Source organism: Kogia breviceps, chromosome 2 (genome assembly GCF_026419965.1).
Source record: "Kogia breviceps isolate mKogBre1 chromosome 2, mKogBre1 haplotype 1, whole genome shotgun sequence".
NCBI lineage: Eukaryota > Metazoa > Chordata > Mammalia > Artiodactyla > Physeteridae > Kogia > Kogia breviceps.
The window spans coordinates 25134685-25151295 of NC_081311.1; the positions used below are offsets into that span (position 1 = coordinate 25134685).

At 39.8% G+C, this 16611-nt stretch overlaps 1 protein-coding gene across 3 annotated transcripts; it reads right to left on the reverse strand.

Moving 5' to 3' along the window:
• Positions 1-3888: 3888 nt before the first annotated feature.
• Positions 3889-7653, reverse strand: SFR1 (SWI5 dependent homologous recombination repair protein 1). Of its 3 annotated transcripts, none has more exons than XM_067027442.1 (4): positions 7520-7653; positions 6632-6747; positions 5611-6021; positions 3889-4565 (listed from the first exon to the last, which is right to left on the reverse strand). In XM_067027442.1, exons 2-4 carry the CDS (start codon positions 6725-6727, stop codon positions 4374-4376), a joined length of 699 nt encoding a protein of 232 aa, XP_066883543.1. In that variant the 5' UTR covers positions 6728-6747; positions 7520-7653; the 3' UTR covers positions 3889-4373. The 3 variants fall into 3 exon arrangements, with proteins under 3 accessions (XP_066883543.1, XP_066883544.1, XP_066883542.1); XM_067027443.1 differs by having other exon boundaries at positions 7612-7648; XM_067027441.1 differs by having other exon boundaries at positions 7575-7645.
• Between the last annotated feature and the right edge of the window lie 8958 nt (positions 7654-16611).

Sequence of the window (16611 nt, forward strand, 5' to 3'; positions counted from 1 at the left end):
AAATGCTGGTGGGAAACATAAGACCAAATCAGTCATTTTAAAAAATAATTTCATTTGGTTAAAATGATTTCTGTTTCTCTTATATAAGGAAATTTAAGTAGAGTCTCCTCTTAGTGGCATATTTTTAGTAGCAAATTGTTTGATTTTAGCCTTAGTCATTATAAAAATGTTTCTCCTGCATGAATAAATGTCTAAAATAACATGAATGACTTTTATTCAAGAATGAACACGATTTTAACTCAGAATATATTCAAGATCTATTTAAAGTCTTAATTTGATCAAAAATTATTTTCACAGTAGTAATATAGAAAGTCTTAAAGACAAAAAATTATTTTTAGCCACTACTGGTATTTCTAATTTTATAAAATTACCAGAAATGTTATGAGATTATGAATGATTTTTATCTTTTATACTTTTCTATATTTCCCATTTTCTTCAGTAAGCATTTCTCTATCATCAGAAAAAAAATTAATAGGATGTTTAAGATTATTCCCTGTCCTACCAGTGGGAACAAGGTGAATTGTTTACTTTTACCAAGCCCTAAATCACTTGTAAATTACAACATATTTTCTTCTACCTAAACGTTCCACATAAACATGACATAATCTTCTATATTCATATTTATTGCAACAGAACTTAATTTTGTGCCCTACACGATAGTTTAGTGAACAGAAAAAAAAGCATTTTCTCATTTTGTGATATTGTGATTTATAAGAAATATATATATTTGGTCTTCGACACCATTCCTGGCACAGAGATCCTAAAACCCTCAGAATTTCCTAAGTGATGAGAGAGGTACAGGTGTCTTGTTATGTTAATGAGGTGACTTTTGGATTGCACCTAAGGATGGGGGCTGTTTGCCAGGAGAACCAACCCTGTGTCCCAACCTCCCATCCACCCACCAACCCTTACCCACACCCACCCCCCACACCCACCTCTAGGAAAGGGTAAAGGGGCTGGAAGTTGAATTGATCACCAATGACCGATGATTTAATCAATTGTGCCTATGTAATGAGGTCTCCATAAAAGCCCAGAAGGACAAGGTTTGGAGAGTGTGCCCAGAGAGAGCAAGCAAGCTCTGAGCTTTTCACCATTACTTGCCTTATGCATCTCTTCCATCCCGAGGTTCCTGAGTTAGATCCTTTTATAATAAAATGAGAATCTGATAAATAAAATATTTCTCTGAGTTCTGTGAGCCACTCTAGCAAATTAACTGAACCCAAGGAAGGAGGGAGTCTTGGGAACCTCTGATTTATTGCCAGCCGGTCAGAAGTACAGGTAACAATCTGGGTTTTCAAATGGCATCTGAAGTGGAGGGCGGTCTTGTGGGACTGAGCCCTTAACTTGTAGAATCTGATGCTATCTCCAGATAGATGTGTCAGAATTGAGTTGAATTGTAGGACATCCAGATGGTGTTTTGAGAATTGCTTGGTGTGGGGAAACACAGACACACACAAAGGAATTTGGTGATCAGAATTCTTACATTTCCATGAAATAGTTTATCACTTTATTCATGTAGATGCTGATAAATAAGTAATGAGAAGATTAACTGTTCAGAAAACTGCTTTGCCTTTCCATAGCCTATGGACTGCTGCATTCCAAGGTAATACCATTGGGATCATTAACCACAATCTCCAAAGGGTGTCAATGTCTCAGTGTTCTGCAATTTGTGAATTAAATGTTAAGTTTAATTCGTAACACCATATCCAATATACACTGGTGTAGGTAAAGCAAGAGAGCAATTATAAAACATTCTATTTAGAAAAAAAAATTTAGAAGTTTTAAAACCTTCTATTTAGAAATTGCCAGGATAGTACCATAATTGATCACCTGTATAGTGATCAGTGGTGGGAATGGTAAGGAAAATTGAACCAACATCATTTTGACAACTCCCCCCCTTAGACCTAGAATGATTCCTGAAGTAATCCATTTGGCTGATTAAGCAGGGTAGTGGCTGTTGGTAACATTTCCATGGCACCTAAATTAGCTACTGGAGCCTCCATTTGCTACTAAGGCAAGGCCACAAATTTCACTGGACAGTGCTCTGTGGATTCCTGGGTCTTAACAGCCTGTGTCGTTTCTGTTTCTTAGTGTCTACCCTGAGTGATTCTGGTAACGCTCCTTGCTTGAATGTCTCAGCTTTGAGGGTTAGCAAGAGCCTCTTGCCCCCAAGCTGTATTCTAATAGCAGCACTTTCAACAAGAGGCATCTTCTGCTTTGGGGGTATTGGCAGGTGCTTTGGAAGGGCACGTGGGTCATGGAACCCAGTCCTCTCTCTTGATATGTTCATGGTACTGATTCCTCTCAGCTTCTGCTGAACTAAGAGCAATTATATTTGTATTTTTATAGCCCTTTAAAATATTATCAAGTAGTAACATATATAATTAATTGGGTCAAACGTAACATGGTTATGAGCTCTGTTGCTGGGTTGCTTGGGTTCAAATTCTGACTGTCACTAAATAACTACTTAATCTTAAAATTTCCTCATCTTTAAAATTGGGATGTTGATAATTGTAAAACTCAAATGAGTTAACATACTTTTAAAACTGGCACAAAGCAAGTGCTAAGTGTTAGCTTTCATTTTAATGAATAAAAATAATTCTTATTCAGTAGTTCTTAATAAATATAACCTATTAAATGGAGGTGAAATTCAATAGAAATTATTAAAAAGGGGACTGCTTCATGGGCATCCCTAGGCCCCAAACTCTCCCATAAGCCCCATCCATACACCATGACCCACCTCCTCTTGTAGAAGTGCCCACTGAGCTGTTGGAGCCCTCAGCACCTAGCCAATGCCTTAGAAATCCCCATTGCTATACCACCAACTGCTCCCCAACTCTCCCCAAACCAGAGTCCCACTGATGCTGAAGTTCCCCCAAATGGACATGTAAGGGTGACTCCAGGGGATGTGCTAGTCAGCAGTGGGCAGCTGCAGTCAAATGCTGGCACCATCACCAGGGAAACCACTTCTCCTGCCACATTTAGGACCTCTGGCTGAGCATCAAGAAGCAATGGAGGCTGGTCAGCACAGCTTCCCAGGGATGCCCATCTGGGAATCCCAGAGCCAGGGAAGGCCAGTCCTCTTGGGTTCACAGAAGCCAATGACAATGGCAGTGTCTGGAAGGCAAGAACTGGGGCAGGGGTAAGGGGTAGGTTACTGGCATGGGCATTAACAATTAGAATGCATGCAAGAGCGGGGTCTTGATATGCCAATATTAATACTCTGTTGGATCACGGGGAAGGACTGGGCTGAAAGTAAGGAGCAGTTGGGGGTGGAGGGGGGAAACTTAGGGTAGTGGCTGTTTACCAAGTAGTAGGGAAGTACTTTTTTTTTAAGATTGGGGGAAAAAAAAAACTAAGTAAAGCTGTCTCAGCCCTTAAAAGGACCCAAGAGACTTGAAACCAGAACCAAGAAGCCACTGACCCACAAAGTTCTCTCTCCGTCAACTCTGCCTTTCTATGTAAGGGCAGACTTAAGCACACCAGCCTTTCTGCTATCAAGTTCACATACAACAGCTCCAGCCACAAAGAGATGGGCTTTCTTTTCTTGAGCTCGATTCCGAATTCTCAAGGACTGGGATGCTTGGGTCATACGTCCATCTATGGCCAGGATGACAGATAACGTACAACATGGCAGCCAGAACCCCAACCCAGTGAAGATGGGTTTCTGGCTGAGGAGTCACTGTTAATGGAGTAGATACTCCATTATGCTAGCTTTTACCTATTTCACAGATAAAACTAGAAAGGTAGATGAATGTAAAACGCCCTGTATGCCGTGATACCTTGAAGTGGGTGATGAGGACATGTGGTTTTATAAGAAATAGATGATCACTTCACTAACTGAGATGACGAATACAGGTAACAAATTTGAAGAGACAGAAACTAATGTAATTTTGAACATATGAGTTTAATTACCTGCTAGACCATCCAGATGGAAATTTGTGGTAAATGGGTGGAAACAAAGGAGAAGCATAAACTTAGGAGAGGCAGGCATCTTCAGACAAGTTTAGGTTTAGACATACACTAGATGGACTGTTTTTTAACATTTAAAATAAAACTTTTACCATAATAAATAAAACAATGTATTAAAACTCACTTCCACAGTTGGCCAAATTATTTTTTTAATCATGATTTAATTTTTAAATTTTTTTTCACCTTTAACTGTCAAGTTTTCTTTGGCAAATTTATTCAAAACACTAAATTTTCATTTTAGAACCTAGTTTATACTTATGTAACAGAGGCCCTAAATTGATCCAGGTTCACCAGGATACGTTTCTCTAAGCCCTAATGGTTTACATCTTCCCTTTAAAATGTATAAATATCTTTTAATTACATTGTCATCCACAAAGACATTCTGGAGAAAAAATTATGAATTAAACACCTATAAATTCTTCTTCATTTCTGTTATAGTGTAGCAATTTATCATCTAACCCATAGTGGTCTATCAGCTGAGTAAGGCTTAGTTTCTTGTTCTCCTCAGACATAGCAGACTGCAGCTCATAAAGCAACAGCTGGCTACAGCTTCTCCACTTCTTTATTAACATCTGTAACTGAGACAGGTCATTCTGAAACAGAAAAAAAAAAAAAAAGACATAAATGTATGTCAATAACTAGACAGTCATCCTAACTTACTTAAAGTTGTCACATCAGTTGATGAGTAGTAGGTTTAAAGGGTAACACATCTGGACATGAATGGGACTTCTACCCAGGAGAAAAGTAGGATGGTTTTAAGTAACTATCACTCAAATTGAGTTCTATGGCTGTTTTGTTTGGTAGAAGCTCTGGGCTGTCCTTACCCTCAAGGAAAAATCGAATCATTAAATAGGGCAAAACTATGTAAAGAAGCAACAATATGGGTTAAAAAAAAATCTACTTTTTCTACCACAGCTGTACTTAAAAAAATGATACTCAAATTAATATTTTTTCAATGTCACTGTCTCATAAAACTCAAGTAGTTATATTTAGAGAAGTCCTAAAAATTCAAGAGAGCAAATAAGATACAGTATTCCATCATTTATTACACATTACTGGGGAAGAAGGAGCAATTGCAATATACATGAATGATCCAGGTAAGTAAGGGTCATCTTCTTCCAAGTGCCCAAATTCTATTTTCTTCAACCTTATCTGGGTTGAAATCTAAAATCTAATATATATTTGTTTTCTTAAAGAAAATGCTCGGAATATTTTAATAATTTGTTACACATAATTGAATAACAAAAGATCATTACTAAAAACTTTTCATTGTACTCTGTGGTCCATTTTTAGCTTTTTGTCTCATTCACTGTCACTGTTGCTTCTGTTCTCATTGCCATTTGCAGCTAACATTTGAAGCTTCTAATACTGCTGTGGGCTGGAAACTAGAGAGAAAGCTTCAACTGCATGATAAATAAGGGCTGGGACTTTTAAAAGTTATACCTGGTGTTTAGAGGCCTCTTCTGCTCTTCTCTAAATCTATGACATATTTGAGTTAAAGCTGTTGGAAGCCAGGTTTCTGGATACTTGGCTTATTTCTTATTACGCTAGAATAAACTTTTCTTTTTGAAATACTTTCCTACCATTTATCTAAAAATTAAAAAATTAATTAGGCAATGGTTCTGAAATTCTTCTCACCTTTGATCTATACATTTTGACTAGTTTTAGCCTCCGAAGAAGGTCTTCTTTCTCCTGAATCTGCTTCACCAATTTTGCTTTTTCTTTGTTTAATCCATGTTTGGGAAGATTCTCATTCATAAAGTCATTCCGGAGATCACTGCATGACTCAGAATCAAGTGATTTAGATGCACATGCATCAATATTCTTGAAGGTATTTTTCAAATATGTACTTTCTTCAATTTCACTGTCTATGTGTTTAAAATTTTCTTGAAATTCCAAACAGTTTTCTTCTGTTGAAGGTGCTGGTTTCTCTGAAAAGGTCTGATCATTTTCTTCACTCTCTACTTTAAGTCGTTTTACCACACCATAACAAGAATTAAATGAAGATCTACTTTTCCTTAATCGTTCCCTAAGGGTTGCACTCATAGGCTGAAAAAGGCATCAAACGTTAATAATGTTAATCAAGAAAAACATTCTTGATATAAATAAATCTACTAGAAATCAAGACCTTACGTTTCTATGGCAGACACCACTAGATGACTTTCTGTCTCCATATATCTAAAGTAACCATCACAAAATATCTTTAATTCCTGTAAGCTCCACTAAGTTTTAATCCCTTTTTATATTAGCAGAGCCGGCACCCTTCTAAAACAGTGCTGAAACACTTATCTCAGTAATCACATTTGTTCAGCAACTGTCCCAAGCCTGACATAGTTAGGTGCTTCAGAGTTACAAATTAAGGAAACGACCTAGATCTTTCCCCCAAAGACCTTCATGATGTCAGATTCAAACTTCCTGTTTGGAATGCTGTAATAACTTGAACTGAAACTAGATGAAAATAATTGGGTCAAGATGAAAATTTGAGGGGAAGGTCCAATACATTATCTAAGGGGAAAGACCTAAAATTATGTTAATAAAATTTTTACTTACTAATTTACACATTACGTTAACTGACAATGTTCGGTAGACTTGAAACCACCATTGCCACAATACTTAGAAATATAGAATAGACCCACTGAAAGAACTAAGATTTTCATACTTGTTTTCTTGAACTGCTTGTACGGGGAGATGGTGGATTGGCACCAGCCTGTGGAGTGCTAGGTAACACCACAGCTGCATCTGATGGACTTTCCATCTTGAAATCTTGCTTTACTTCTAAAAAACAAAAAATAATCACAAAACGGAAATCAAATTAACCCACACCTCTATATATTCCTCAATTTTTATCAAAGAATTTTTTATTGTTTTACATAACATCACCAAGTAAGCCAGCCAACTTCCTTTCTTTCACTTAGTTGTGATTCATTCTTGCTTTTTTTTTTTTTTTTTGCAGTTTTCCATTTACTTTCCTAAATCGGATTGTGTTGGTCATTATGGTGACTACTAGTTTTTTTCATGACAAGTTAACTAGCTAGCATCTCATATGAACAACTCCACATTTGTTTTTATTGATGGATAAAAATCTGATAATATCCTCAAAATCTGCCATATTGGGGGGTGGGGTGGGTTGGATAACAACTTTGGATAGTCAGGAATTCTTTAAATTCATTACGCCAGCTTCACAATGAAAGGAAATGTAACTGAAATCTTGACTCAAAAAAACATAATCAGACCTGTCACGCTACCCTAAATCCTAAAGGCTGTGTGCCTAAAACTAATGACCCTCCAGGCCTGAGGAATAAGGAGCCCAAGCACAGATAAACTTAATCCTGTCTGCATCATCTTCGATTAAGCAGCGAAGAGACCCTGAAAAGGAGAGACTGAAGTTTGCTTCTCAAACAAAGGTCATCAACTTCACCGGGCAAAATACCACAGGGAGTCCTCCCTCCCCTCCCGCCACTACAGCAAGCCCTCGAGAGACCCCAGGCCTGAGGTGGAGCTGAGAGGTTCCCTGACCGCGGAAAGGGAGAGCTACTCGACTCCCCACCCAATCCCCGAAGAAGTCCAGTTCTCAGACGCCCACTCCACGCGCCGCACGATACCTCCCTCCGCCATCCCCCGAGGGCGCAGAGAACTAACACAGCTGCTGCCGGCAGCCCGGAGTCTCAGAGGCGGGGCCACACGGGAGGCGGAAGAGACGCACGATTGGCCAGATTGACTGACGCGCGCAGCTCCGCTTAGCCCTGCTCCCGGAGCGGCGGGACTGCGCGCGCGCGGCCGCGAGCCTCCGCCAGGGGGCGGGGCGAGGCCGCGCTGGAGGGGCCAAAAAGCGTGATTGGCCAGGTTGACAGAGGCGCGCGGCTCTGCTCCGCCCAGCGCCCGAGAGTTGTGGGACTCTGCGCGCGCTTGCGCGCGCGCGCGGCCGCAATCCGTAGCAGCAGTGGGGCGCTTTCCCGAGTGAGCTTAAAACGAGTAACCGATCCCGGGAGGGGCGCGCTTTTATTCACGGCTTCCCCTCCCTCCTCTCTCCTTGCATCGCCTTCCCTTCCTGCTTCCTACTTTTTGTGTGTTTGTGAAGGACGCCTGAGAATGCCCCTCCCGTTCTCCTGGCTCCCGTCAGTCCCTTCTCTATGCTCCCCCCCAAGCAAAGGCATTTCCTCAGACTCCGCGGGACCCAGAGCCGCAGGGCGGGCTGTGTTAAATTTACAGGTTGTGAACTCCAAAGGCAGAGACCACGAAAGAGCAGCGCGGGGTTCAGTGGCCTGTTGACAGTCAAACACGTTAGCAGTCTCTCTGAGAGCCCCGGCGGATGCAGTTGAGCTCTTCTGTAGCCTTCGCTGCCGCAAACTGCGGTCCCGCCACGGGTTTTCTGCCGGATCTACCTCAAAAGTTAGATTTCTTAGCTTGGCTTCGAATCTTGTCGTCAAATCTCAGAGAATGTAGCCCAAGGAAATCTGTTGTGGTGCAACACAGGAAGCAGAACAATCACTTAATAAGATTGGGTTGGTCCAGAATTGAGGTAATTGAGGCAGATAGGGCCCTGGCTGAATACTGGGCAGCGGCATCCTCAGGCTAAAATAATCCTCATTTCCTGTGTGGTGATGTTCCGTTGCTGTGCAACAACAAAGTTAACTAAGTTGGGTGGAGCCCTGGGTTTAGGAAAAGACAGTTGAGTAATTTCTGAGTCGCGTGGAAGTTGGGAATTTTAACGGGCCAGTGTTTCGAATCCCAGTGAATGGCCTGGGACCATTGACCCTGTCTTTTTACTAACATCTGATAGTAATGGCTTAGAGGTAGCTAGGATCCAGAAGGAATTCACTGAGTGCTAAAACAGTGGGATGTAAATATAGAACCTGAAGACAACCTAATACAGTGATTAAGGACATAAATGTTGGAGTCAAATTGCCTAGGTTCAAATCCCAGCACCATCATTTTGTGTGCTTTGTAAGGCAGTGTCGCTGTGCCTCGGTTTCCTCATCAATAAAGTGGGGATAATAGTATCAATCTCCTAGGGTTTGGAGAATTAAATGAGCATTCATGACAGGCAATGAAAAGCGGCAGTTAGGTATCTAAGAAGCACTCAATAGTTATGCTAGAGATGCAACTATATTCACCATTCCCTAATTGATCTAAAGGAATGCATCATATAATCCTTTCACCCCTTCACTTACCTCCCCAAAAAAGGCCACAGATTTTTAAAAAGATGCTGTGATGTGTAGGACACCTCACCATGTAAGCCATAAATGGCAGAAAACTTGGACCTTCCACATATAATTGATAATATATTCTGATCCTTCTAAATTTTTCAAAAAGTATGTAAATTAATCTCAAGGAATTTACAAAAAGAGAGAACTCATGATTTTGTGATACAGGTGTTATTCACCTCAGCAAGCCACAGGTCCCAGTCTGTACATTTATTTCTCCCTTTACTCATCCATTGGCATCAGTTACACTGAAAAAACGCAGAGTGATTTGTCCTGACGTTAGAAGCATAATGCACACTCTGCATATTCTTTACACTTTGGGTTGGGTTGTTTTTATGATTCCCTAAAATCAGCTGCTCCAAAAGACTTTTATCATTATAACCTAATCTTAGAGCTGTGTTTTTGCTGGCTCCATAAAGGAAAACAACATCTTGCCTAGCAAAAGTCCTGACTTGCTTATTATTTGAACTGGTATATTATAAGGGATTGTTTTAGCCAGATTTTCAGAGAACTTCAGAACATGTACTCAGAAGAACCTGTATTTCAGAAATGTGCATTTGTTGACCTACATCTCTGACTTCCACGTGTTGTTAGAATTGAATTATTTTCCCAAGTACAAGTTTGCATTTTACTTACTGCCATTATGTATCAAAATGGAAACATACCTTTCACTCTCAATTTAGTGTAAGGGATCTGGAATATAGCCCCTATAGTTTTCATTGTACTTTTAGATAAAGCCTAGCAACCATTTCCATGTCTTTAGGAACTTAGGAACTTGAAATCTACTGGCCTATTAGGAGTTTGTTGTTTCTGACACGTGACGTTGTGTGTTTCATCTGAAACATTTTTTTATCTTTCTTTCTTTTTCTGTCTTTTCTTTTTTTTTTTTTTTTTTTTTTTTTTTGCGGTACGCGGGCATCTCACTGTTGTGACCTCTCGCGTTGCGGAGCACAGGCTCTGGACGCGCAGGCCCAGCCGCTCCGCGGCATGTGGGATCTTCCCAGACTGGGGCACGAACCCGCGCCCCCCGCACCGGCAGGCGGACTCCCAACCACTGCGCCACCAAGGAAGCCCATATCTTTCTTTTTTAAAAATTTGTTTATTTTATTTTTGGCTGCGTTGGGTCTTCGTTGCTGCGCGTGGGCTTTCTCTAGTTGCGGCGAGCGGGGGCTACTCTTGTTTGCGGTGCACGGGCTTCTCATTGCGGTGGCTTCTCTTGTTGCGGAGCACGGGCTCCAGGCATGCGGGCTTCAGTATTTGTGGCATGCGGGCTCTAGAGCGCAGGCTCAGTAGTTGTGGTGCATGGGCCTAGTTGCTCCACGACATGTGGGATCTTCCTGGACCAGGACTCGAACCCGTGTCCCCTGCATTGGCAGGCAGATTCTCAACGATTGTGCCACCAGGTAAGCCCCCATATGAAACTTTTCAGGCAGGGAAAAATACTGCCCCAGAGAACCAGAAGGCAAGGACTCCACCCCACCATAGAGAATAATTTAGGCAATAGAATTCAATGATAATAGTAATTAATACTAACCTAAGGCAGGCTTTCTCTGTTTTTAACTTTCTTCAGTACCCAAGGCTACTACTCACCACTTTGTTATTCATCAGGGTGCGGTAAAATGCTTCTTCCGTTCATTCTTGTCTGTGATTATTGTTGGTGGGGTAATGACATAAGAGACTAGGGGTAGGATGGGAATAAAACACAGACCTACTAGAGCATGGACTTGAGGATATGGGGAGGGGGAAGGGTAAGCTGTGACGAAGTGAGAGAGTGGCATGGACATATATACACTACCAAACATAGAGTGGATAGCTAGTGGGAAGCAGCCGCATGGCACAGGGAGATCAGCTAGGTGGTTTGTGACCACCTAGGGGGGTGGGATAGGGAGGGTGGGAGGGAGGGAGATGCAAGAGGGAAGAGATATGGGGACATATGTATATGTATAACTGATTCACTTTGTTGTAAAGCAGAAACTAACACACCATTGTAAAGTAAGTATACTCCAATAAAGATGCTAAAAAAAAACCCCTAAAAACCTTTATGAGGGTTTTTTCTTTTTTAATAGCAAGAAGAGAATAGTGAATAGTGTCTCTCTCCCTATCTCTCTCTCTCTGCCTCTCTCTCCATACCACCAATCATACACACATGCACACACTTTCAAGCCACAATTTAAAATTTTATGGCAGTAATTTTTGTAAAAATTCTTAGCTTTAGCATTACTTTAAAAATCTTAACAGTAATCTCAGGATGACCTAAATTCCATTCCACTGATTTTTCTGTATTGATAGGTAGCTATTGATAGGTAGCTATTTTTTAAGCAATTTAAAATATACATACACACTTTTAAAACTGGAATTAAAATCCACTTGGGTGAAGAAGAACTATATAAAATCCACATGATTAAGTTGATTTATAAAGTCCATCAGGACAAGTTAAATTTATAACACTCACAAGAAAGTCTACTAAATTCTCTCAACTGGCTTTCAATATTTCTAATGACACTGATATGTAAGTTGAAAATCACCTTCAAAAACTCTCCTCTAGGTTTCTCTTGCCATGAATTCAAATCTCATCCTATAGACCTATCCATGGTGAAGAAGATGTGTTTTAGTGCTCTGTCATCTCATAAATTTCCCTTTGAATAACTGACAAACTCATTCTGTTTTTTTCTCTATTACCTAAATATTTCATATGGAATTCTACAGTGTAATTGGTTCACTTGTAAAGACTTGAAGACTTTGTTATCAAAAGGTGACCTTTGAGGGTAAACTGTTTAATATTTTTTAGTCAAGTTAAACAAGAAAGGATTTTATTTTCAACTTCAAGGTGAAAGAGCCCTTGACTTAGCTATTAGGCATGCCTGTGAGGTTGCCTCACTGAGTAGGATGGTTACTTCGAGCCTGGAGATAAGGGGAGGGTCAATGATAAAACCTGTTTACCACCAGGTAGCCAGAAAGTTGACCTGGGAACTAATATTGAGGGTAATATACTGAACAAGAACCTAAAGAACTCCTTTCACGTGAAGTTCCTATCCTTTTATTCTATTAGATCTGGCATTTTGTCAAGTCCTTTAGAGACTAGAGAAGTAAGAGTATCTATGATTCACTGCTATTAGTGGGGTGTGTTCTCTTGGAGAAGAATAGAGTGATTCAGGTTAGATTAATAATGCAGTGAGGAAGGCGGTAGGATGTGGGTGAGTGGGAGGGTCATGGCAGAAGAGTTAGATGGTGGGAAAGTAATGGTAATAAAAGTATTGCTCAAGGCCACATCTTTCTCAGATCCTTTATTAACTCAGAAATGTCATTTGGAGAAAAAAGGCAATAGATGTCAGCAAATCCTTAAGCAACAGAACACATCTTATAATTATCTTTAACCACCTGAAGTTTGAGAGGTAACAACTCCCAAGATAATTTCAGTGTTGAAACCTTTTTGAAGTGCCAGCAAGAAGTCAGTTCAGTGTTCTAGCTTCACCTCTCATTACTGTTTTGGTCTTGAGAATATAAAAGGTTTCTTTTTGATGATGCTTTTTTAAAATGGGAGAGTAAGAGTGTCTATTAGTACCAATAAAATAAGGAGTTAAGATACCATTCTACCATATTCTAGGACACTACTGATCTTTCAGCTTCTGTTCTTCCACACCTTGGCAAAGTTTGATAATAAGAACAGTAGTAGAGTAGATCTGTGCATTAGCCTATAACCAGGAATTTCCTGGCCCAGTTCAGGATCTAAGAGCTAGACTGAAACTTAATCCCTTCCCACCACTCCCAAAGGCAACATAAAATGTTTTCATCAGGGACCTTTATGAGCAGTACCAAACCCACTGAATGCTAGAACCCCTGACCAAGAGGTCTGACGCCCCCGGGGAGGATCCCTTGCAGAGGCATGGTCACAGGTGGGGAAGGCAGCTTGAGCAAAGGTACCTCTTCCTTGATCCTCTCCCTTTCCATCTCCAAGATCATGCCTAGTGCCCATTAACCCCACACTGTGTCTAAATTACTCCACTTGTCAGTGATATCAACATTACCCACCTCTCCACCTCTGTGGCTACCAAGAAATAATGTGTGAAGTTTAATGATGATGCTGGTGACCCACACTTGGCAAATGATATCACTGGTTTTTTATAGTAAAAATATATCTTTCCCATGGAAAAGAAGCTCTTGGAAAAGAAGCATAGGATGCAGCCTACATTCGCCCTCACGTGGTTCTCCAAGACTTCACTCAGCTATTTAGACTTTGTTAACACAAGATTAAGACAGATAATACTTTTCCTTCGACAATGAACACCTTTAGCTCTTCCCAACACTTCCACCTCCCCAAATTTCCCCTTATGTGTCACTCTAGTTATTATTATAGCAGCTATCAAGTACCGATATCATCTCAGTTATTTTTCACTTTTTGTAAGTGACTAGCTCTGGGTCAAATTATACTTTTCTTATGGCCACTTCCAACTTTTTTTTTTTTAATCAAGAGAAGTTTACTTAATTTTTGCCAATACTCCACAGTACATGGGAACGTTGGCTTACTCTATCTCCATTGTACTCTTTACTCTCTTTCTTACACTTTTTTATAATGTGTGAATCTATGCTCTTTTATGAATGCTGGATATTGAAAACTCAATCTCTATGCTGCTGAAGATCTTCTGAGAGTGGAATTCATACCAAGTGCAGGAATAACACTCACTAGCAAAGACGGTCTTCTTGACTTTTGAAAGCCTGTCATTTGGCAGATAGCATCCCTTGATATCAAAGAACACAGATTTGGGTTTTGGAGGACAGAAAACTAATCACGTACACATTTGTTAAGCAAATTCCTAAGAAACTATAAACCACCCATAGGTTAAAAACAAACATACAAACAAACAAGCATTACTACAGGTTGGCATTATCTGAAATGCTTTCCTAGCTTAACTCTGGGCCATTGAAATAGGGTATTTTGAACCTGCATGTGCAAGTTTAAGATTTTTGTAAAGCTGCCAAATCTTTAATATAAAAACAATTAGCATAAAGCTTGTACAGTTAAGCTGCCCCAAGAGGAATGAGTTTGAATCTTTGGCAAGATGCTCCTCTTTTTAAAAAACAGTTTCCCAGTGCATGTTATTTTCACTTAGAGCTATTTTCCTCAGGTTTTAAAGGTATGTAAAGCTGATTTTGTTTCATTCCAATAATTGTCTACAGGGATAGCAATTTATTTTCAGTCACTAGCTTTTAGGATGAATCAATCAACCAATTTTACCCACCCATACAACCCTGTCTGCTATGAATACACTACCAAAAAATACACTATTTTTTGCTGGAGAGGGTGTGGAGAAAAGGGAACCCTCCTGCACTGTTGGTGGGAATGTAAATTGATACAGCCACTACGGAGAACAGTATGGAGATTCCTTTAAAAACTAAAAACTGAGCTATCATGACCCAGCAATCCCACTACTGGGCAAACCATAATTCAAAAAGAGACATGTACCACAATGTTCATTACAGCACTATTTACAATAGCCAGGACATGGAAACAACCTAATTGTCCATCGACAGATGAATGGATAAAGAAGATATGGCACACATATACAATGGAATATTACTCAGCCTTAAAAAGTAACAAAACTGAGTTATTTGTAGTGAGGTGGATGGATCTAGAGTCTGTCATACGGAGTGAAGTAAGTCAGAAAGAGAAAAACAAATACTGTATGCTAACACATATATATGGAATCTAGAAAAATGGTACTGATGAACCTAGTGGCAGGGCAGGAGTAAAGATGCCAACATTGAGAAAGGACTTGAGGACACAGTGGGGAAGGGGAGGCTGGGATGTAGTGAGAGAGTAGCATTGACATATATACACCACCAAATGTAAAATAGATAGCTAGTGGGAAGGGGCTGCATAGCACAGGAAGATCAGCTCCGTGCTTTGTGAAGACCTAGAGGGGTGAGATATGGAGGGTGGGAGGGAGGCTCAAGAGGGAAGGGATATGGGGATATATGTATGCATATGGCTGATTCACTTTGTTGTACAGCAGAAACTGACACAACATTGTAAAGCAATTATACTCCAATTAAGATGTATAAATAAATAAATAAAACACTATTTTTTATAACAGATTACTAGGCTTGTTTACTCCATACTACAAATTATTCTGTAGATTTAACCTAGGTTTTGATGTCCAAATAGCAGATCAAACACCACAGAACCTGGGCCTGCTTAATTAGGGCTAAATTCTGAGAAAATCATGATTTTTTTCCTTAATGAGAAATGCATACTTCATGTTCTAAAGACCTTTTGATATAATTGACTAAAGAGGATTATGGAAGTTCATGATTCTATGATTAACATTTTATGATATAAATATGTATTTAGTAGATACACTGGGTACTTTCTTAGGGCTGATAGAGTATTGTAATTATCATGTTAAACTTGATTGTATCTTGTAAGTGAGATAAGCTACATTTTACAGTAGGTGAAGTTTTAAATGAGTAAGTCTGTAAAGCCACAGACTTCACCTACTTGACTTTTCTTTGGCCTTCCAAACCCTTTCTTTGCTGATTTTTGTAGCTATATACAGTGAACTGGAATTGGCTGTGGTCACAAATTGTGAAGGTGAGGTTGCTTAAATCTGTACTAAACATGACATAATCATGGGTTGTCAGTTTAAATTGGGGAAAATTGGGAAGCCACTTGGGGTTTTTGTTTGAATACAAGTTTTAGTGAATACATTGATGTTTACAACCTTTTTTCTCTTACCGTAAGTTCTCAACAAATATGTTTTGAATGGATAAATCTAAGGATGGATGGATTAATTATTTAATCAGTAGCTCAAAAGGTAAGAATTCCAAACATGATAAGAGAGAGTGACAATGTAGCAATCCAATAGAGGCAGGGACAGGGGAATATTAACAGCAGGCAGAACTTTCACTGTGCCCTTTAAATTACTGATAAATTACTGAATTTATTCTTCTTTAAAAAAATGATGAAAAGATAAACTAAGTAAAGTCAATACAAGCAAAAAGTCTAGTGACTTTTATGGCATGGTGAATGAAGAGTGAGTTTTGGGAGAAGCAGTTGTAAACCTCCCAGGCAAAATCCCTTTTTCTTTTATTTTTTAAAAAATATCTTGCATTGGTGGTAGGAATATAAAATGGTACAGCTGCTGTGGAGAACAGGGTGGTAGTTCTTCAAAAATTAAGCATAGAATTACCATATTGTGAGATATTAGAAAATATATATATTGGTCTCTACCCCCCATCCCCACTTCTCTAGAGAGGGGAGAGGGACTGGAAATGAAGTTAATAATTGATCATGCCTAAATGAGGAAGCCTCCATAACATCCCAATTAGTAGGGGGATCGGAGAGCTTCCAGGTTTGTGAACACATCCACGTACCAGGAGCATGACACAACTCGACTCTACAGGGACAGAAGCTCCTGTGCTCAGGACCCTCCAAGAC

Coding starts and splice junctions, on each gene's coding strand:
- SFR1 (XM_067027441.1), bottom strand. Junction 6,022..6,631: donor CAAGCAGTTCAAGAAAACAA/GTATGAAAATCT, acceptor TGCCTTTTTCAG/CCTATGAGTGCAACCCTTAG. Junction 4,566..5,610: donor TCAAAATGTATAGATCAAAG/GTGAGAAGAATT, acceptor TTTCTGTTTCAG/AATGACCTGTCTCAGTTACA.